The sequence below is a fragment of the Psittacula echo genome, assembly GCF_963264785.1.
Source record: "Psittacula echo genome assembly, chromosome: 3".
NCBI lineage: Eukaryota > Metazoa > Chordata > Aves > Psittaciformes > Psittacidae > Psittacula > Psittacula echo.
The window spans coordinates 32,639,545-32,663,722 of NC_137736.1; the positions used below are offsets into that span (position 1 = coordinate 32,639,545).

The window sequence follows — 24,178 nt, forward strand, 5'->3', positions numbered from 1 at the left end:
TTTTCAATCAAACAATAACTTTTGCTAATTGAAACAATCTTTTCCTTTTTTTCTTTTTGTTTTTTTTTTTCTAACTTTCCCTGGCTATCTTGAAGTCCACAGCTGCTTGTTACTTAGCCTTAAGGCCAACATGGCAAATTAAGGCAGTCAGCGTCTGGCTCACTAGAGGCCAGTCAAGCTATAAATATTACCAGCCTGGCTCTTTGTGTTCACAGTGCAGGGAAACAGCTGGTTTAAGTTTGACTGCACGTTGTCATTTCTCCATTAGTGCAAACACTTCAATATTTCTTATGTGTCAGGTTAGAGTGAAGAAAGGCAAAGAAGGGAAGGGGGTCACTAAAAGCCAAAGCTAAGAAATGATGTTCTGTATATACATAATTTACAATTAGATTGCTGCCTGGGAGAAGGCTGAAGTCTGACATGGTGATAGCTAGGCCAAAGCCACAATGACTTCCCAGTTGGCCTATAACTTTCAGGACCTATTTTCTCTCGTTTTTCTTTTCTTATTTTCATAGAAATTCTATTATAATGGTAATTGATTGCATTTCTCAACTTGTATTTCATTTCAAGAGCTTGTAAGACTGTTGTATTTGTGGTTTCATAAAATATGAAATACCAGGAGAGAGGGCCCTCCCCAAACCAGATATGCCTTCTTTTACGGGCAGGGATTATACAGAAAGTTAGCAAAGTAGAGCATGCCAGGCATAAACAAAAATGACATCTTGCATGGAAACCATAATCCCCATGTCTATGGAATGTCTGCTGAGTTTTGTGATTCGCATTATTGAGCTGTGAGGCTGATGGTTGCCAAATGGCAAAGCAAATGATGAGCCACTCTTCTTTTTCTTACAAACTTTCTGCTTTGTCTTAAAATACTATTCCCAAGCTTTAAATACTGAACACTCCACTGATATCACCCTGATCAAAATAAAACTTCTAATAAAGGGGGAGAGGAGAAGACTCATCTTCAAATGTGCTGGGTTAGAGACAACCTACCTACTGACAGTGCCTGTGCCATGCCAGCCAGAAGGAAACACCACAACCAGTGGCTCTAAATGCTCTAGACATAGTAAATACTGTACTGGAAATAAAGTAGTAATAATAGTAATAGTCAGAAATAATGACAGTGATCATAACTCTTGTGGGGGCCTATGTTATTATTTGGAAACTGATTGTATATTTCACTACCCATATGCAAGCTTTTGGCTGCTTAGCACTTTTGAAACTCATCTCCTTAAACTCCTGAAGCTAAGCACACAATTTAAGCATCAGTGGTCAATCCAAAATGTAACCATGCCAATTATGAATGAACCCATTATCCCAGAGTGGAAAGCTTCTTAGCTGGTAGTTGTCAGTCCAGCAGCCTCAAAAAAAGCTGCAAAAAAAGGGTTTTTTTAGTCTTTGGCAACATGTTTGCCTCATAAAAAGAGCCAAACCATGCACGCACACACACACACATGCACTGCTGTTAAGCTGATGTATTTTCAGAGCAAAAAGCGACTTCTTGAAGTAGTCACACATAAAACCTTACACGCACAAGATCCTGAATTTGCAGGTTTTCCAGTTTGGTAAGCAGCCACTTCACCAACCACCCAGTCAGTGGGAAAAAAGATTGAGTCTCAGATAACTAAAATCATGGCTTTTTACCTAAGATTAATGTTACTTTATAAAGGCAGCACCAGTATGTGCATTAGGAAAGTCATCCTCTTAAGACAGATCTCACAGCTTTGCTGAGGACTGATGGAGGGGCTGACTCAAACCCTTTTGGAGACAGAGGAGAGAGTCCCATTGATTGCAGTGGGTTTTGGACCATGCTTGTTGTTTAGTCTGAGCTGAGGTTTACCAAGAATACCAGGGCTGCATGCCGGTGGTACACCGCTAGAAGTGGAAGGGATGGCACTGTGCCTCAGCAGTGGGGTTGTGCTCCAGGGACGGAAAAAGCCATTCCCCTGAAAAACAAGTGATGTCAGGGTGATTACTGCAGATCAACCCTGTTTCTCCATGTGCTAGACACACACAAGGTGTGCAAATGCTCTAAGCAGGTCTACCAGTATCATACCACAGACTGGAGCATAATGCAGAGGTGCCTCATGTAGCTTAAAGCATGTCAGCCTGGATCCTGGGAGCAGGATGGTTCTGTGGTGATGGCAACACAGAGATCCATATGAATGAATGAACCCTCCTTAGAAGCTGCACCTCAACTGGCACACGGATAGACTGTGCAAGGTACTTCAGGTGCTACCCATTCAAATTTGCTGGTTTGTATAGCAAAACAGCTACCACTTAGGAGGCTTACAATAAAGGGAAAACTAAAAAAAAAAAAAAAAGACCAAAAAAAAAAAAAAAAAAAAAAGACAAAAAAAAAGACAAAAAACTTGAGGTCACTTGGAAATCCGAAAAGTCCTCCTGTGTGTCAGAAGCACTCAACCCAGCTGGTACAGAGGCTCTTTGATGAGAACTTAGAACAGTAACATGCAAAGAAAAATGGTATTTCCCAAAAGAGCCAGCACAAAAGATGTATTAAGTGGTAATTTCATTCTCAAATGGTTTTCGAGCAACAATTGGTAGCACTTAAATCAATATTTTGCACATGATTAAATCTTAATGACAACTAATTATTTCTGGCATTTCTTTAAAACTCAGTATCAGCCAAGCTGATGTTGGAAAAATTCTGCTGTGCTTTCACTGCAGCTAACTTTCAAAATGCTTTTTCAAAGAAATCATCACACTGCTCACGGCAAGTGAAATTTATCTGTGACCTGAATAAGACTCTGTGTTCCACTTCAGCCTCCCTTAAAAAGATTGGTTACCCACCAGTAAATGTAGTTCTTCCAAGCTACCTTTTTTTAGTCCCACCCATGGGCATGATGGAGTCGCATGGGTGAGTGTACTCAGAGACCACCAAGAAATCCAAGGATTTAAATGTTGTTCAAGAAGTACCTAGGGCCTCATGAGAGCATTTTCACAGCAGTGAATTCCATTATAACTGCATAACATGACTTGAATTCCTTCATTGTAATAGAATTGTTCATACTTAATTTGATAAAATATGTAAAGAAGAACAAACAAAAGTAAGTAACAGTATGACATATGCAATCTCTAGATTTATATTATAGCGCCTTACTATAACAGGGTGAATCTTTTGGTCTGACTCAAGAGCAATAAATAGCAGGAAATAATAGTATTACATTCAGGTGAAAGATTGACAATATGGTGGCACAAAGGGCTCATTAGATTTATGTACCTGGAAGAAATATAATGGCTGCACCAACGTAATGGATTTAAAGAAACTCAATTTGATACCATCTGTGACAATCTGCATTATATATACAACAACAGCAAGGTAAATGACAGCTTGAATTTAAACTTTGCTTGCTTTATTTAATTTAAGGTAGGCCCTTAGGCTATATTTTCTGGTGCTGTACAGCAGAGTCTAGCTTTAAAAATACCATTATTGTTAAACAAACCCATGTAGCTAATCCCTCTGCAGCCCACTGAAAATAACCCTTTAATTTCATTCTAATGTTATTGCTTCAGTATTCACAGGAATGCCAGTTCTGAGACTGTTATGAGTTTTAATGTGGTGCAATTACAGCCAAAGTGTATCTGGGGAAAGTCCTAGCAGAGTGAGTCCATTTCTGCCTTGAGTGGGTACTTAATTGTTGATGTGTAAGGGGTTCAGTAGGCTCCTAAAATTTTATACGCCTTTCCAGACAGCAGAATATATGGCCAGGAAGTAGCCTAACACACTGAGAAGGGAGAGCTGGACAGCAAAAAACTGCAATGTTAACTGTTCTCTGGTTGCTATTTTGTGGGGTCTATTACCCTGCTTTGTATCCTCTTTACACACAGACCTAGGATCCACATAGGAAGATAATTACAGAGGATATTCTAGAGATCCTAGAGGTAGCACTTCTGTGGCTCTGCAATGTGGCTGTGGTATTTCAGACTCCTTTGGGACAACTCAGATTTTAAAATAGGTGTAAACAGATCAGGTACAGTTTTACTAAAAATGAAAAGCAGCTCTAGCTACTGCATGTGTTAACTTGTAACATATGAAGCATTTTTAAGAACTGAGCATTTCATTCAAGGAAATAAATTTATGGACTTCAAATGAGCAAGGTGAGGAAGGCTTCTGCAGAAAAGAAAATGTGAAGCAACCTGCAGAATGGCAGGGAACCTCTAGTCTGTGCATAGAAAGTGTGACCAACACTATGTATGTGACGAACAGCACATAATCTGTCAGGAAACCAGTGAAACACCAACATCAAATGGCAAAGACCTAGCAGGACTTGGGGACAGAATAAATGGTTTTAGATTTGTAATAGGTGTATAAATTGCATTGACCTGTAGTGACATCCATATTGACAGTACTCATCAGTATCATATCAGAATATTTTACATGATTAAGAATAATTTATTTCTGATAAATACTTTTTTAATGCAATGTTTGAGTCATACACGTTTTTCTGCAACAAGCAGGAATATCATGTACTAGGAAGTCTTCCAATTCCTGAAGTATAATGACACTATATATATTACATGCACATATGTGAGTGAGTTTTAGAAATGCCACAACATATTTACATTTGCTACTTGGCAGTGTTAGTTCTCTATTAAGAGTGTAATATCTAGATCTATTTTTTAGGCACGTGTTAGACCTTATAAAATAATAGTTCTTTGATGCAATAAATAGTGTATCTTAATTAAAAAATATACTTTTTTTAATTTTTATGTTACGTACAAGCATGCAATATATGCATTTTTTTTTTTTAATTCTGTTAATCTATTCTTTTTTTGGTAGTCTGTAAGTGGTTTGTTTTTTGTTTTTTTTTTTTTTTTTTTAAATGTAGTTTATTTTTCAGTCTTAGGAATTATAGTGAAGTATTAATTTTCCTTGTTTTCTCCAGTTAACAACTCTGCATTGATCTGTCAATAGGGCAGGCTGTCAAATCCAAGATTAATAAACAAACCTCTGCTTCCAGTGCCTCAGGTTATTTTAATTCAATATAGAAAGAATTACATTTCTTCCCATTATATTTTCAGCCAGAACATGCCTTTTAGAAAATCAGTGTTCTGATCAAAACCATTTTGCAGTTCAGAGCAGTAACTTGTACAGCCTCTTCCAGCAGCATAGCTCATGTGCCAGCTCACATGCTTGTTCATATTAGGAAAGAATGGCCACCCCTGGGCTGTTCATTTTCTAGTGATGGACACATTAAGCATCTCTGAGTGATGCTGTCCAGAGAAAAATGAAGAACTTAGTTTTCATGTGCTGCTCAGCTGATTTGCACTAAACTCCAAGTCCAACTGATGGAGCAGATAGACCTAATGCTATTATTTTTACAGAAGAGGCACACAAAATTGCTTCCTTTCATCCCTTCTGTAATGGTGGTAAAGGTGGTCAGGATAGTGCAAAACCATGTTACTGGGGTTCCAGATGCCTTGGCAACTCTTGGGTTTCATGTCTTTATGAAATTAACAGCTCTGCTGGAAAAGTATGAATCAAAATTATGCCTCATGACTAATCAAAATAGATTGATTTAAGGACAATTCCCCAGTGCTCAGATTATACATCCTTGCAAAAGTAGATGCCTGTTCTGCTAGTAACAGATAGTGTGGAGACCGGGATACCTCTGAATGAAGGGCAGATATTTCTCTTCACAAAGGGCAACTCAGGCAGCCTAAACCAGCAGCCACTTCCTGTCTATTGACTGTGCAGGTAGCCAGAGTGTCACCTTAAGGTGATATTAATAGAAACTAGCATACACTAATCAAAAATAGCACAAAGGAAGGAGAAATTATAGGCATTAGAAGATATGTCCAAATAGCCTGTTTAATTCAGGGCTTCGGAATGCTTATCCATCCGTGAAAAGTTCACACATAGAAGGTGAACATACCTTAGATTGGAGAGATATGGGTGCCAAATCCCCCTCTTGGCCCCCAGATTCATGACCCCAGCCAGCAGGTTGTAAAACATGCTGAACACAAGCCTGCCCTCCCCTGCCTGCTGAAGTCGAGCTGCCAGGCAGGCAGCAAAATGCAAACTGAGGGCTCAGGTGAGAGATGAAGAGCCTAACTCCAGCCCCGCAGCTGCGATACACTGCTCTCATGGCTCCACTGCAGCTCCTCACTCTCTGGATTACTTCTGCGTTTATTCAACAATGGCACAGCCCCCAGGACAGAAGCAAAAGCCCTAAGCACAGGATCTCTTCCAGCTGCACACCCAAACACACATCTATCCACAACAGCACTTTCAGGCCTCTCTGGATAGCAAGGCAGGGCTTGTCTGAATTCCTAAATCAGAGTATAATCCTTACCAGTGTTGCTACCAAGGATTAGACAGGACACTGTTTCAGCTAATAGAAGACAGAATTACTGCACACAATTTTGTCCCTAAACCACTACAGAAACAGCCAAATACTTGTGATTCATGAACTGAGCATTAATATTCAGGTTAGGTATGTATTTCAGGAATCCACGACAGCAAATGCAAGATTCTGGCTTGATGACTTTAAAAATGTGATTGCAACACTTGCAAACGGATCTGTATAATCTAGACTCTTCCTTAATATCTGGCAGTACGTCAAAATAGGAGTATGTGAATGACTGACTTTAGTTATGTACAGCATTACAAATTATTACCACTAATCTCAATAACCATTAGCATTAATAATCTACTCTCATGCACCTAATGACATTTACACTTGAAATACTATGATTAGTTCTCTTAAAGAAATGCCAGCACAGATACTTAGAGGTAAGCTTTAGGAAGCAGGTGAACCTGATTTTGAATGAATACTCCATTTGTGATTACATCTGTGCATTTGCTCAGCATGAAAAAAAATAAATAAAAAGAAAAAAGAAAAAAACCCACTCACTGAAACTGTGAATAAATTTCTGAATAAGAAGAGTTACAAGAAGACTTCTCTAATTCTCTGTAACTTCAGAGAATTATTTCTTTGTATCTCAAATCTTTGACTATTCACTAGAAATTCTGACTTGACTTCAGCACAATTTCCATCCTCACTGGTGAAAGGTGTAGGTGTGATAAGCTGTCAACCACTTTGCCCTGCTTGTGGTGCTCATCACATTAGCACAGCAAGTGTGAACAGTAACCACAGTGCTCATGGTTGAGGTTTTTCTAAACAACTGATCCTGGGAGATGAGATCAGTAGGCAGCTGTTTGTGGCAGAGAGATGTGAAGCACAGCCTTCACTGGTACATCACCAACAATCGCGAGCAACCGACTCTCTGGACCTCTGCCCTTCAGCAACACCAAAGGAAAACCGTTTTGACAGTCAGGCATTTGAAACAGGAAAGCACTTGTTTGGATAGTTTCCTTGGAAAAAAAAAAAAATCTTCATTGTGCTTTTCAGATGGAAGAAATCCATAGAATGCTCCTATGCTTGGGGGAGCTACCAGCCAATATACACAACTTCACTGCATTACTTTCCACTTAATCAATTCAATTCTCATTCATAGAGAAACTGATTAAAAAACTGTCCCAAGATAAAGTTAAAGCACTGACATGCTGTGGCTGCTGCCTGTTGAACTGAGTAATTTCTTTTCTTGTTCCTTTCTACTCCCCTGCTTGTCTTCATGCATATGCTTTTTCTTCTTAAATCCAAATCCACGGTTATGTTTTTTGGCACAGTTTACATTAAATATAAAAGTAAAGATAGATAGCTCACTCCCTCTGCCACTACAAGAATTTACTTCCTGTGCTTCTCTGCTTGATTATATTTAGAGCAAAAGGCAACTGCCCAAGTTACTGTATTTTCAGAGCTTCCATTGAGTGTTATTTCACATACATCCACCCTTACATGGATTAGTGCTGCTGGGCCAGATTACAGCAAACTCACATTTTGCTAACTTTAATACATACTCTTTCACTTAGCATGCAATGCAAGTTCACATCCAAGATTACCCTCAGTAAGAAGAAACACAGTAAGGTATTGCACAAGCTCATGAAAAGACTGTGCCTGTAGCACCATATGAAACCCTCACAACACCTGAATAGGGCTGCCAGGTGTGACCCACAACATGCAGCAGACCTGTAGGCTTCTAGGACAGCAGCTGGTGGCTAGGTGGGGTACCTTAGGGCATCTGAAATGCTTCTAGATTCAGATTTAGACAACTGAGCTAGACCCATCTTTAGAAAAAGTAAACTTGAGCCACGCTAACACTGGCCTTGTTACCTTGACCCATTAACTTGGTTTGGGTTACACTCCATCTTGATGGTGACTCTGGCTGGGGGCTGTGATAACCAGTCTTGCTGGGGAACACGCGGACTCATCTTTGATGTCTGCCCATATTCACTGGAGGAGGAGGCTGTCATCTCTGTCTTCGCAAGGTGGGGTGATCCGTAGGCACACTCAAACAAGGACTGGTCTTCACTCACTACTGATAACGCTTCCTGCAAACCAGAGAAGAGCAGTCAGCACGACCATGTTTCAGAGTAAAGGGCTTGTCTATCGCATGAGAAGATGAACAGCTGGTCATTACTTTTTAGGCACGCTACTGCTGTCAGTGGAGGTGAGGATTCATGGTGCCAGACATGCCATCAGCATATGGCAGGAAGGCAACCTCTTCCCTGGGAAGACCCTTCCCACCAGTGGCTGAGAAGATGCACAAACACACGCTACCAAACACTTAGGAATAGTGGCCCTAGGATAGGAGCTGGGAGGAAGGAGAGGGCAGGACAGACAGCAAATCTGAGACCTCTGGCATCCCAGGTAGGAATGCAGAGGTCCAGATATGCCAGCGTAGTAAGCAAGCTGCCATCTCTGCTTTAACTACCCCTGGAAGGAGCGACCAAAGCCAGGCCTTGCTTACTCACTGGGAGCTCCTCTTCCCTCCTTTGGGACCCAGGCCAAGTCCCTTCTGGACAGGGAGCCAAGACAGCTGGGTACAACCTCCAGTCCAGGGACCCTGCTCTTTCTGCCAGCATCTGCTGCCAGCTTCGGCAGAGGTTCCTGCCACCAGCCCTGAAGAGATACCATGCTCACCAACCACCTTTCTCTCATGGCAATCCTTCCTGGTGGACCTCCTGGCTGGGCATCCCGCTCTGGCACTGTGGGAAGGGCTTCCCTAGCCACCTTCCTGTGGCAGCACTGCAGCTATGGCCCTCAAAGGTAGCAGGTTTCACCAGGCCTGTCAGTGGCAGGGTGGCTGCCATCATGGCTACATGCCACAGGGAGAAAAGGCCACCTTCTCTCCCTACCACTATGCATTCACATTGGCACCAATTCCTTCCCCATGTTGTTTGGAGCCAAGTGAAGGCAGTGAGGCAGTGCCTGGGCCTGGCTCAGGCAGCCATCATGCCATTGGGAAGCTACAGGAAGGGCTGATACTGTCAAAGGGGCCCTCCTGCCTGAGCCAAGGCTCCCTAGGCATGCAACTGGTCTGGGCTCCCACCCTCCTGCTGGCCCCCAGCACCACACAGGCTCAGGGGTCACCCTTCCAAAAGCAGCCTTCCAAGGAAAGCCTCCCTGTCCAGGAGCTACTTATGGTGAACATAGGACATAGGAGATCTAAACAGACAGTAACCCAAACAGTGACTCCCTCCTCCCACCCTAGTGCTATGGCTTTGTCCTATGATGAAGTGGAACATGGGTGCAGTCTGACACTTCCCTCTCTACCAAATATGGTCCCTCCCAGCACCGTGGAGCAAGCCCCAGCACCAGGCTGGTGGAGGAAGCTCAGTGTGCAGCACACCAGATGACAGCTGCCATGGAGACGGCCAGTTGGCCATGGCTGGAGGTGCAGGGGCCAAGAATAGGGGTGTGAACTGAAGCCAGATTTGGGGTAGGATGCTTGCGAGGCAGCTTGTGTGGGCCTGTGCTGCTGCCAGCCCTGCGCTGACAGCCGATGGGAGGACAATAAAACCGTGTGGCTCTGTCAGCAGAGGAGGATGTGGTGGAGAAGGAAGAGGGGAAAGAGAGAGCGATGGGAAGCTGGGTGGCTGCCTGCAGGCTCCTTCCTTCCTTGGCTACCAGGAAAGGATTTGCACAAGCTCCAGCAGTTGCGCGCTGCCCTAAAAATCAGCAGTTGTATTTGTTCATTTTAAGGGGGTACGCATTTATCATTCCTTTTACTTGCCTGGTTTGTGAGCCCTTGGGGCGCACTTCGTTAATATGACCTATAAAGTTTTCTCTGCAACCTCTTCTTATTACTTCTGATGAAAACTGAGATCACCCCTTAACCTCTGGACTTGAGGAAGGGGATCTCAAGCAGCCCTTCAAATGCCACAAGACTTGTGACTGAATCACTAACACTAACGCTTCCCACTACAGAGCAGGATGCAAAATTCAGGCAGCTATCTGCACCATTTCATTAGTGCTTTCCAGATATCATCCAAGTGCAAAGGTCACCCACCAGGCTGTCACCATTAGCTCCCCAGTTAACACCCCTGCTTTGTACACTCTTCTGCCAACCTGCACCCAGCTACTGAACTGCTGCCTCTTGGGTCTCTGGGGATATGAATATGCTTCTGCAAGACAGAAGGGATGCCAGAACAACACTTCTTCTTTTTCCCATGCTTCTCAGACTCCCGTGTGTCTCTGGCCTGCTAAAAGCTGTTGCTGGTGGTGGTCTGAAGCTTTTGTGACAAGCTATTTCTGGGAAAGCCTGCAGACGGCTCTTGCTTTTCAAAGAGGAGCAACGTGAGGTGGCTGCTGGTCCCTTGCTCCCCAAAGATTGCTCCCTGGCTACAAAGCCCTGAGAGACAGCAGGAGGACTTGATGTGCTTGGATAGCAAAGTAGCATGGATCATACCACAAGAACTAAAGAAAGAAAATATTACACTAGAAGGAAAATAGAAATTTCTTTCTTAGCAGTCCATAACTGTTTTCCCAGGTGATCACAATGCATCCCATGCCTGAGACTATTTACTGCACAGTTCCCTCTTTTCTGCCTCACTGTAGAGCTAATACATGAGCCAAAACCCGTGAAATAAAATGTTAATTTTGGAAGAGCTAGCTCCAGTGTATGCATGAATGTGTGAATTATACAGGACAAAGTAGATACAAGGTTGCAAATACAACAGGCAGAATGCTATTTTACTCTGTAAATCATTTACTAATAGACCTTTTCAAAACAGGCTTCAATCACTATATAATGGATATTATTTCTGATCCTCCCACACATATGTGAAACAAAGCAAATTTATTCTGGTTCCTATTAAACTTGACTTCACCTAATGTAAGTTAATTTATGAATATTTAGGGTAGAGTATAACTGTAAACAACAACAAAAAAGGTTTTTCTATTTATTTGCATTACTAATGACAGTATATATTGCTTGTGCTATGAATGCCTATTATATTGCACAAATAGATAAAGTACACACATTTTAACTTCCTCAGGAGAACAACAAATGCTGCAAATATGATCCCAATTATTAAGGGTTATGTGAACATCTGAAGACTATGACAAAAACAAGACAAACATAAACGAACCCAAGAGACAGGCTCAGACTTCATTCACATTTCATGAAAAAAAAGCCTCATTATTCACGGAGAAATAAAAAAAATCTCATTTTGCTAGCTGGAGTTTTGTTCTGATTTAATAGCAAACGCTCATCTGTACTCCATCCTGCTAGTTATCAGTTAGTGCACACTGACAGGTCTGTAAAAGCTCTGTAGGAGTAACTGAGTTTCTGCCAACTTTGCACACTGTTGGGTCGGCCCTTATGTGGAAGACTTATTAATGTGCACTCTATGATAGTGAGTATCTCTGATAATTTACTCCAAGTTCTTACTGATCTTTGCTGGCCAGTCTTGAAGGACAGCAGGACATGCATCACCCCTCTGCACCACCCCTCCCTTGAGCACATTACAAAAGCTGAACTGGCCATCTAAGCTTTTGCACAATTTTGAGGAGTCAGCATAACCAAAGAACATTGTCTAAACTAGAATTAGCCTTACTTCCTCTTTAACCATCTTTCCTCTCTCACATAAGTGAGATTGAGGTTTCAATGTGGGAAACATGGGAACTATGTGCAACATCTGCTCTGCTATTCATCTTGCCAGCCAGGACTCAGGCATACTGTCCTTCAAATGCAGCTAGGACCACTGATGTCAATTTACCAACAACCCCTACAGGTGATATATCTGGTCCTTGAATATTCAAGGAAAACACGTTCTGCAACAGACAGGTGGGAGCTGTGTGTCCACGATTGGCAGCTCCTGCCTGTCTTCCTCGTAGTGATCTTAAAAGCTGAGGATTTCTGGTGCAGGCTTTTCTGAATCCAGTGACCTTGCAAGACACGGTGATGCTGAACCATCAGACTTCATACAACCCAATACAACCTCATGTGAAATTTGTATTGTGGAAAGCATGAAAATAGCATCAAGAAGTACAAAACATTGCTCAGCTATACAAGAATGTGACATAATATGATATCCCCCAAAACAGACAGAAAATGTCCTTCAGCTGCTGCTTCCATGCATCCTTTCAATTTTGTCTTTCCTTGATTTCACCTTAGTAATTAAAGCCTTCAAGCCTTAACCCTACATAAGCTATGAAACAAAAGCAATAACAGCAAACTACTTTACTGAACAGCTGACAGAAAGCAGTATGGGTATTTATTTCTTAAACACAGGGACTTAAAAATGTGCTTTTTCTTATAATTCTAAATGCAAGCTTTTGGACCAAATGTAATATAAATACTGTCAGCATTCACTGTTATAAAGAACAGTCACATGGTCTAGCCATATATAAACTAGACAAAACTATCATACTGACAAGTTTTTTGGCAAGGTTTTTTTACATATGGATACCAGTTCTATTTCTAGTAAATACTTTTCATTAGTCATTTTCTCTTTTTTTATCATCCATTATAATGCTGTTTCTGGAGCAGTCTGGCAACATTAAGCAGTGAGTGGGCTAAAGCAAGGTGAACATTTATAAATATTATAAAGTAGATGCTGCTTTTAATCTCACCAAGTTTTGTACCTTTATGGTAATAATTTTAGTACTGGATGGGTGATCTTGGATTTCACATGACAATAATATATTGTTATGACAGCTCAGAAATGAAGCCTTTTATGTCTAGTAGTCAGTGTCTGGGATAATGTTATATGAACAAAGCAACACATACAACTTACAGTGACGGCTGGGAAAGGTCTTTCATGCAAGTTGGTAAAGTAGAGCTGTTGGTATTATCTGAGCTCAATATTGGGCATGGATTTTCTTTATTTCATCTTCCTTTCTTTCTGCACATACTCTTATGACATCACCAGCAAAACATAAAAATCTTTTCCTTCATTAAGAGTTTTTTATTCTTTTCACCACTTGTACTTCTTACTCGGACTTTCCGTACTAATGATAAAAAGAACAAAATGACTTCTCTATTTGGTTTTGACCTACACTTCACTGATAAGTAAAAATGAAAGAATAACGGACTGACAATTTGTAGAACAATAGGTACAGCAACGCCTTTAAAGCAGGCATAAAGTCATGAGGACAAAGGTGTTTACTTAATCAAATGCAAGATTGCTTGGCCTACAAGCATGAAATTACAGGAAATGTGACTGAAGTAGCTCCCATCAGTATATGAAAGCTGGCTTGTCTTTTATATGCAATGTCAGGATTTAAGGACAAAGACTTTTTTTCCTAAAGTTTGATCAAAATTAAGAAATGCTTAAAGGTGGCAATAAGGTGTGCAATTGTCTTGCATAATTTGTGCTCATGGTTACTGGGTTAAGAATACTTCAGCAGTATTTTAAAAGATTTTGGAGGCCATTCTAACCTGGAGGTGCTTTTTCTCAAGTTAATTCTGATTAGGGAACATGCCGTTTTGTGCATGACATACATTTGTTTGCTGTCCCTCCATGTCATCAACCCAGCTTCCACTTTAGACATATCATTTCCACTTGTTTGTACAGCAATCAAATGGAATCGTATCTCCAGGAGACGCACTCGTTGTATGTGTGTGTATACGTATATCTCAAAATATTAAGCTCTGGGTTTTGTTTTTTTTCTTTTTTTTTTTCATTTCTTATAATATTTACATGGTTTATTGCTTAATCCCTACAGCAGAAAAGGTTTAGTAGATCTTTGTTTATGCCAATTGTCTCCCCAAAATCTATCAAATGATTTGCTGCTCAAAAAAATGTTTCGAGAACGTTGACAATCAGGAGCGTACTGGCCAGCGCTGTCAAAATCCTAGCAGGCAATAGCACAGTAGTAGGATGAAAAATATTGACTTCAAACCAGTTGGATACTGGGAATGAACTACACATGAAGAGGAGGATGCATGAGGAGAAACAAATTAAGCAACAACCCTCATTGTGCACTGGGAGATGCTGCAGACAGTAAAACATATTTATTACTTGTAGAGTCATCTTGTTGGAGTCAGCAATCCCACACACCAAAACAGGCCTGTTCCCCTTGACTATGAGTGGCTCGCAATAACATTGCAATTGAGAAATTTTAATTAGCTTTGCCATATGTCATTGCATTTATATAATCTATTTTTTGTCATTGCATTTATATTTTTTGAAACACAATAGTTTTGCGATATTTCTCCTCATTAATGTAATTAGCTTCTAGTTCTTCTCTAATTTGATTTCATGATAATATATACACAAGCACAAGCTTAGACCTCCATACAGCCACAATCCATTCAGACACAGGCTGTTTCCTGTCACTTGTCAGATGTCTACAGTTGGTCAGAAAAAATAATTCTCCATTCTATGAAGAACTCTGATATACTGGGACTTATTTTCATCTTAAATTAGACACAAACCTGTTATATGAAAACTTTTACCAAAACATTTATTAAAAGGAAGAATTGTAACACACTGGCGTGTGTTCTGCAGATGTCAAAATATTCTAATAAACAGTTATATTTGGAGAGGACCTGCACTTTCTGAAGGAAGATTGTTCTGATTAAGATCCCACAATTAGCTCTATTAAGCATTCCCATGCTTTTTTGCACTCACTATCCCTTGTGTACTTGTTGAAATTGTGTGTGATCCAATTACATACAATTGTAACTGAAAGAAAGAACAGGCAAAAGTGTGCAAGAGAGCACATGGTATGCACCTTGCTACACAGCCACTCCACACTTTACCAAGTCACTCTTCTGGCTTGCTACTCTTCTTTCTATTCTTCCCCAGACTGCATCTTCTGATGCTCCAGGAAGCTGTTATCCAGACTGAAAGCCTAATTTCAAACAGGCCAGGAATGTCATTTCCATGCTGGAACAGAGACCATACATGAGGATGGACTTCCAGTCTGAAACTCTGCTCATGTCTGCAACAGGCATCGCACGATAAAGCAAGCTGTGGTTGAACTGCTTAAAGAGCTTCTAGCTGAAATTTGCAGTCCTGCTTTAAAGCCAAGTCTTTAAGCCTTGGATTCATTGCATCTAGCAATAATCAGTGAAACAACAGGCAAATGATTGATGTTTCAGCCTTACTATACCTTATTAATCATGATGCTCTTACAACTCTCTTCTGACCATTCACTAAAGAAGCAGTTTTGTAAGATATTCAATATGGTGTGTGGAAAATACTGGAAAAGGTTACTACTTAAAATGCAGTCACCTGAGTCAGGAATTGTAGCACACATCTGGAATATGTTTTCCTTCTAAATTTCTGAGTCTTGGATTCATTAGATCAGACAAAACCCCACATATTATATTCATGAGAGAGTTCAGGAACAGCAAAAAGCCTTGGCAAGTACAAGATAGGAAAGACAGATGTTGTCCTCACCTCCACCCATGAGAATCGTATTGCCAGCTCAACTAACATCCTTCACGTATTTGCAAAGAGCACTTAGGTAGTCAGTGTTAATCCAAACACAGGCCCCAGTGCTGCCACTTATCTGATTACCTTCACCTCTTGCTGAGAGAAATACAAAGGATGTTTGGAAGCAAAGGACAGACACTGCCACGGTCTCACTTGAATACAGGAATAATCAAACATCCATCAAAATAATGTTATGAAATTGCAGGCTAGATTCATTTCTGGGAAACAATAGCAGATGTTTAAGGACTGATCCTGCAGCCCTCTGTGTAAGTCATCCTCCTGGCTTCACCAGGACTAGTAATGTGAATAGAGGTCTCACGGCTAAGCCCAAAGGTTTAACATTTTGTGTCTTAATGAACAAATTCTGAAACATTATAAATTAAAATGTAGACTGTGGTGCTTTATCATCATTTCTAATATACAGTCATTACTGAAATGTAAGCAAACCCTATTTTTGCCCAAGCTATTTTAGATACCTCCTTTCATCATAGGGTAGTATCTGTAGCATGAGGCATTCACTCCAGTTGCTCAAGTGCTGCATAAAATAAGAAAAAAAATCATCATTCCACTAATGCAGATGGGGAACCTTTTGTAAAAATGGATAAAATTGGGTTTTTGCTTAGAAAGCATATCCCCTTCATTCCAAGCTCCACGCCATATTTGGGACTACCCTGCATCTGACACACTAAAATTATCACACCAAGTACAGTTGATGAAACACTAACTTCCAGAGATCAGGAAGTGTCCATGAGCATCTGATTTAAAGAGCTGCAATTTCATAATTATTTCATCTGCAGTCTTTAACTAGCAGTAAAATGCAAATGAACAGTTTAACCCCTAACCAAGAGTTAATAAATGGAAATAGGAAACTTTCATGTATGTCTCATGCCCTGGGCACCATCAAAGCAATGCAGCGGGTTTGTTCAAATGCAGTGATGAAAGCCTCCACCCTGCATCTGCTTCAGTGCGTGTTCAGTGCAAAACTGACTTCAAGAGGGGTATGCCTGGAAGCAGTTCTGCACATGCACAACCACCAAAGAACTGCACCAGGCTTCTGAATGAAAGTGGACCTCAAAATTCACAAGACTGTATCAAAAAGCCTAGAAAACGAAGCAGACAAGCTAGTGCTACACAGTGATGAATCTGATTCTGATTTTCCTTATGCATGAGCAGAGTCCTGGCAAGCTACTCAGAGGCTGAGGCAACACCATGTTTTATCTGCTGCACCAGCAGCTGAATGAACAGGGTAGGTGGCTGTAGGGCTGGAGCAGCACAATGATCGGTTGGGCTCAGAATACTTATTCCTGAATAATTATGTCAACTTTAATTCACCAGTGGTAAAAACAATACAATTGTATCCTGCAGATTGTATATTGTATGCACATTTTTAAGAAACTGTAGCTTTGTATGCTTATTTTAGCACTTCCATGTACATAAAGAGCTGTAACACTAAAGTTTGAATGACTTTTTTCAGTCAATACAATAGACTTTTCTTCCTTTTAATTTTGATAGTATTGGCAGTTATGAACTTGAAGTTTTTTCCTTCTTGCCTGTTAACCTCTAGGGCTTCAAAATGCCTAGAAAACTGGGAAAACTTGGATATAAAATTCCATTTCTGCCTCAGCCCAGGACTATCCTGTTGCTTCTACTTTGCCTTTCTAGTACAGGACTTTATTACTCTGAAGGAACAGCTAATATTCTACTTTGTTAAAAAATATAAACATCTGGGGGCTTTTTCAGAAATTTTTCAAGCAAAGATTTCTTTGGCAAAACAGGTGGTAGGTTTCTAAAGTGGCCAGCAGCCCAATTGGAAGTGAACTGAGGCTGCATGCCACACCCACTATGAACTTTTGCTATTAGATCAAAATAATATTGGGAAAGAGTCTTGGGACCAAAGCAGCTGCCCAAACCAAGACACCGATCCCACACTAGGCATACAAGTCTATCCTTTCCTTGGTTCCTCTTAAAATCTTTGGCATCATGGGCAGTTTGAATGGGATGTCTTCAAGGATTACCACGCATTTACTGGAGTTAGTCATTTGTCCAGAACTAAAAGCTTTGCTTGAACATGGTGACTGCTCTGGTTCTTTGGTTTTGGAAACTTTATTGAGAAAACTCTTAACATAAAGATACCACATGATTATTTTCTGCCTTATTCAAAAGACTTGTCCAGTGTTATCACAAAAGGGTAACATTTCCAGTTCTTTTTCCTGCCATTTAGCCCAAACTGCAAGATTATACATTACATTTATACTAAGTTCAATATTTGTTAACTGTGGTGGGTTGACCCACCACATATTTATTTCTATACATAATTATGTATGCCTATTTTGTATATATATATGCACACATAAGTATATGTACACACACATTTTTAGATAATCCCTCCTCAATTTCTGCACAAATTTTAAAGTAAAAATAATTCAGGTATTAAAACACTTTTCTATAAGGCATACTATGTACCAAAGATAAACTCATCAGCAGAGTAATGAGAAATGTATAGAAGGAATGGAGAGATCATTACAGCCATTGAATCGATGAAACAATTAAAAATTGGGTAAAACTGAAAAGAGCATCTAAATTAGTTTCCTTTGCAGTGAACCTTTGGCTTTTATAAATGTCTAACAGCATTAAGGAAATAACAATTGGATAATGGCCATGAACTGAGCTTCTAGGTGACCCATCACTTCCCTGTAGTGCCTCTGTGTGTGGTGTTTTTGCACGTGCGCACACGTGTGTGCATGTGTGTGATGAGTCACATTCTGCTTGGAAAGACCGCAGTTATGGAGGACCCTAGCTCCAAATGTACCTTTAGCTACCCCAAAGAAATAGTGAGAAAGCAAACTGGGCATGTTCTCCATTAAATCTGGGTGGTCCTCCCAAACCAGCAGCTGGGCTCAGCAATCAGCCTCGGGAGAGGGGGAACACTTCCTGGGCATCTGCAAGGGTGCTTTCCTGCAACTCAACTTCCTCTTCAGGGACCCCCTGGAGCTGGAGATCCTCTTGCCAGCTGCATCAGGCTGACAAAGTCTCAGATGCTCCCTCATGTTCACCTTCCCACAAATTTAAAATTCTTACCTTCCTATTTAAAGAATAGTTATTGCATCCAACAGTTACTAATTTCTTGTTTGATAGCTCTTGCAAACTGCTTAAGCCATCTTTATTTGTATGGATGCTTTTATTTACTTCCAAGTGTATTTGTCTTGATATTTTTTGCTGACTTCTCTGCATTAGATAACTGGAATTAAAATGCAAATTGCTATTGCTTTTTTAAAAACTCACTACATTAAGGAGTGCTCTCCATTTTTGCATAACACTAGAGAAAGTGGTTTTGTTTACATTATTCTTCCCTTTCCTCAGCCACCTTTTATTCTGGATCTTCCATGTATACGCTGAACATATTCATATATAGCGTTATAAGTTTCTCATGGTAATCTCCATTTTATGAACACATAGAATATTGCTTAGATGGACAACCTTTCTAAATTCGGAATGAACTTTCCAAGTATGCCCACTGTGTATGTAAAATATGACTTCCTGTCACGATAACCTTTACAGTGTATAGCCTCACATACCTTCCTGTAATTGTTTATAATGAATATCTTGCTTCATACTCCAGCATACGTTATTTTAGTCATTTGCCACAAAGCATGACTAATGAAATTAATATGGGGTTGAATGTCACACACAGTATTATGTCATTTCTGTGTATGCAAAGATTAACACAGGAGAGTGCTTAGTAAAATAACAATAAAGTGTGTGCCTATGTTTAAGCACACTTAACTTGCTCTGCTGAACCAGTATAAGGTAAAGATATTGTTATGTTTAGCTCAAACATTAACTATGAAATCAGTCAAAGAGACTGGTATGGTTTTCAATGTATTGCAGTCAGACAGGTAGCCAAACCAATGGATCAGAAGAAAAAATTGTTTCATACCTCTGACAGACAAAGGTTGGGGTGAATGTTCTTTGTTTGTCCCAAAACAAATAAAACAGAACAACCACAACACGAAAACCTCACATACAAAGAAAAAATTGCTTTGTGATAGTAAAAAAAAAAATTAATCCCAAATACACCTGTGATTTTCCTGTTAAACTTATTAATTCATTTAAGCAATTTAAGCAATGTCTTTCTAGACAAAATCACCAATCCAAAATCACAAAATATTAATTACTCAGAAAATTAAATTTTATCTTTTTTTTTTCCTTTTTTTATGAGAATTACCTCACAAATTCAACTTTCATCTTTATTGTGCAACTTGTGGCTCTGCAACCATGCTTTCTGTTGAATCTCATATGCAGCTGAAACAGGTTGTGGCCAATTTTTAATTGTACATGTGAAAAAGAAAAGGAAAACACACATGGCAATATCTTTGATGTGGCAACAAGAAAAATCCTGCAGTTCTTCCCTGTAGCAAAATCTTTTCGTAACTACTGATTACCAACATTACCGCTCTTATGAAAACTATGCCCTGCAGCTCTGACACTGACTGCATTTTTCAGTGATACCAACGTTAGCTCCAGAAGGAAAAGGCCACCTGCTGCCATTGATGAAAAGCGAGCAGAGAAATCGATGAAATTAAGACAATCTCAAGTCCAGAACCCTGAAAGACTCATTTACTACAGTAGTAGAAAATATTAAGATGTTTTTCTCCATACCTTGATAGTAAGACCAAGTGTCTAATAAGCATTACTATATTAAGTGAAACTGTGTGAATGCAAAACTTAAGGTATGCTAAAAGAAAAGATTTTGATTTATTTTTCTTTGGTCTGCATTAAAAATGACCCTCGAAATGCCTTTATATACTGTGTGCCATGCCTTCAAACATACAGGAGAGGCATGCAGGCTGTTTCTCTTTTATTGTTTCCCCAAACAAACTCATTTCCTATAAGCTATTCCCGTATCTTTCGTGCCACATCCAGCTTCCAGAAAAACAGCAGGAAAACAAAGTGTGAACTCAAAACAACACATTTCCACAGAACAATGTCCCATATCAAGGAGAGAGAGAGCTAGAGTGGAGAGGGCTGAGGACAGGGGAAAGAGAGAGAGGGATTGATGTTTTGATGCTGCCAAAGGACTTAAAGGAGAAAGGAAGGAGGAACTTTTAAAAGTCACAGAGAGGAAGAGTTGTGTAACTGTAAATATGCAACAGGCAAGTTGCCAACTATTTCAAAGGATTTGAGGTTTCAAAATCATCGAGAAGACTAACTGATTTGCACTCTGGGTTTTGAGCTTCCAGGAACACCTTTATATGTCTGAAAGCAAGAAACTACTGTATCTTTTTATAGACTACTCAAGCCATACTTGGTCATAATTTCAAGTTGAATCAGTAAGGAATGTAAACAGACACTGTTAATGCTTCTCTGCAATCTAATAAAATGAAAGCATGGACTAAATAAAGCAAAATGATACATGTCGTTCTGTAAGAAGGGAAAACCAGAAGATCATGTCGATTTAGTTGCTGTCTGACCTGAGCAATCTCCAAAGTTCCCAGTATTCAGTAAACCAAGCAAACCCATACACTAAACTCCCACAGGTGTAGTGCATAAAGCTCACTGAAACGCACGTGGTAGAAGTCAATGATAAATGTCACTATGCCATTTTAAAATTCTGCTTCCATATTGGGCTTGTCAAGGATATAAAAGCAGAAAGAAGGAATAAAAGTAAGACAGGAACAAATTATTTCAGCTTTGCTGTCCATGACAATTACACAAGTAAGAAAGAAATATTATACACAAGTTCTTGCACAAGTAAGAAAGAACCAATACAACAACTAGAATGCTTTTCCCAAAATCAAGAATCTATCAGCTTTGAAATCTTTGGGTAGGGAGACACTGCTTTTGCAGTGAAAAAAAGAAAAAGTAGCTAATTCCTTTTTTCTGTTGGTAAAAGATGCAAAACCACAGACTTTGCAGTCACTTGTAATTAAAACCCACAGTCCAAAACACTACCATGTGTCAGCAAGACCTGGCATTACTACGAAAGGTATACTCTACAGAGAAGGAGATATGGGGCAACACTCATGTCATGGTACAATGACTTCCTACTGCAGACTTATAAACTGCCATAGTACTGCAGCAGAAAGGATCTTTCAAAGGCCTCAATAGTATTTACTAACCATGACTGTTATGCAGTGCTAGATGCAAGAAGTAAATGAACTGCTATCTTAGGCACAGAACTAAGGCAAAGCAGTAGTTAGAGTTTGTCACAAAACACTTGCAGCTAACACAGAAGAGACACAAGTTGAGGGCAATAAATACAAAGCACAAGTTAAGTGCATGGCGTGACCAGTGTGACTGTCACAGCTGTGCCAGAAGTTATTTTTCAATTAGAATGAACTACACTGAAGGAAGATATCGAAAAATGAAAGGATACTATGCATGTCAGGCAAGAAGTGGAGTCGAGGTGAAGAGATTGAGGAAGGGGGAGGGAAAAGCAAAGAGCCATTCAGTCTGAAGCAAACCCAGCTAAAACCATACAAGCGACTTATACTTGTCGTGTCTCTCTCTGCAGCAGTTTTCTCTGGCTCTGCCCTAGCTATCTCCCTCTCTGTGTCAACATCATGGTGGCAAAGGGGGAACTGGATGGATCTCTCCATGTTTAAATGTCTTTCGATGGCCCAGAACCACTCCTGGACCTCACAGTGGACAGAACATGCAGGAGTGCAATATGCAATAGTGATGGTGCCCTCCTGCTCCCCCCTGTCAGCTGCAAACCCTCCCTGCGATAGATACCCGTACAGGGTGGGAGGGAATATCCCTGCATGCTCCAGCTGCTGGGCAAATTCTCTAATGCATCACATCCCACCAAAGGGAAGATGGAACTTATTCCTCTTGTGCAGAATCCTCCTGCCCTACTGCAACACTGGGGCTTGGCTTTTGATAATGTCAGGAACTGCCAACAGCTGAGGTAAGCCAAAGGCAACAGTAAGCTGGTAACAGCACTTGACATGAGCACAGGAAGGTGGGCTTATTTTCCCCCCGAGAGCTTGACAGACTGAAGATTGGAATTTGAGCAAGGAAATTCTTATATATTTTCTTATATATTCTTAATATATCGTTCAATTTGCCTGGAACACATCCAGTTAATGAGGCTTTTGTAGCGATGGGTGTTCAATACATTTGCAAGTCAAGCAAATAATTACACACGTAAGCGCTCAGCCTCAAGTATCCATGTTTGCACTAGGCATCTGTTCAAAGCATGAATTTCTGAAGATTTTAATTCTGCAGCCAGAGAAATATAAACTGATTGCTGAGGATTTCAAACACTAATTTTACCAAACAAAATTATTATTCAAGGCAAACTAATTTTGTTCATCAGGGTTAACAGAAACACATAATTGGTTTCAGTAAGAGAACTCTGGCTCTTCTGAATGTCTTATAAATACACAAAATCTTTCTTATAAGACACTTCCAGAAAGACAAAAATCTAAACCAGATCTTCAGAAACCAATTCTTTTGTAAGGATATGGAAAACAGATCTAAGGCTTCAGGAAGATTTTTGCTTCCTCATGTAGTGCATTTCATCACTGACCTGGCATGTTTTAAAGCTGTTTATTACCCTCTGAAGTTTCAGACTTCAGTCACGACTATGGAAAAAATGTTTGCTAGAAACAGATAAAATTCCTGCTGCATCTTTTTGTATTCTATTTTTTCTACAAATAGGCTTTGTATGTTAAGTGCACTAAATATTACGTTTGTCACATGCACAAATATTTTTTTAATCAGTTATTTTAAAATTCACTTCTTGTTTACCCAGTTCTCAAAGTCCAGAGTTTCTGGTTCATCATTTCTAGTAAGATCCCTGAGGATATTTTTCTAACTCTTACAATACTTTTTAGGTTTCAGTGAAATTGTCAATTCTTGCACTAAAAACTACAATTCTTGCACTGAAAACTGTTAGCTAAAAATTTTGCATTGGACACTGATCCTTAATATGAGCACTTCTATTGACATAAATAGAACTATTTGCAAGTAAGTGCTAATAGCCTTTAATTTATAGGTGTTCCTCTAAGCACTAGAATAACTTCAGCATTAACTGAGCTTTGTGGCAGCCTGTGAAATTTTAGCAACTGAGTAATATAATGTCCTATTTCATGCCAGATTAAAAGTGCAGAGAGGTTAGTAATGACACCAATTCTGTGGGAAATAGAGAAGCTCTGAAAATCACAATGAAAGTGTCTCAGATGGGAACCTGAAAAAAAGCAGCTGTTTCTGAAAATAGCAATTTTTTCAAAGTATACTGTGAATCTTCAAATATAACTGAAAAGCCTCCTTTCTAGTGCTCTGCCCAAGTCATTAGCAATAGGATCATGCATGGACAAAACTTGCTGTGATTCATTGGTGGTACATAACTCTCTGTTCCCCCTGGGCTTAAAACATGAGAATTAAAAAAGGTAAAATGCGCTGTACTTAGCC

At 39.9% G+C, this 24,178-nt stretch overlaps 1 protein-coding gene across 3 annotated transcripts in view; it reads right to left on the minus strand.

The window, feature by feature from the left end:
* The window catches only part of ERG (ETS transcription factor ERG), a gene marked incomplete at its 5' end in the record, with an annotated part of 106,878 nt that overhangs the window by 23,770 nt on the left and 58,930 nt on the right, over positions 1-24,178 (minus strand). For all 3 annotated transcript variants that reach the window (XM_080613145.1, XM_080613144.1, XM_080613143.1), the window contains one exon: positions 8,202-8,419. In XM_080613145.1, coding sequence (XP_080469271.1) covers positions 8,202-8,419 — 218 coding nt within the window. The remainder of the gene's footprint in view (positions 1-8,201; positions 8,420-24,178) is intronic.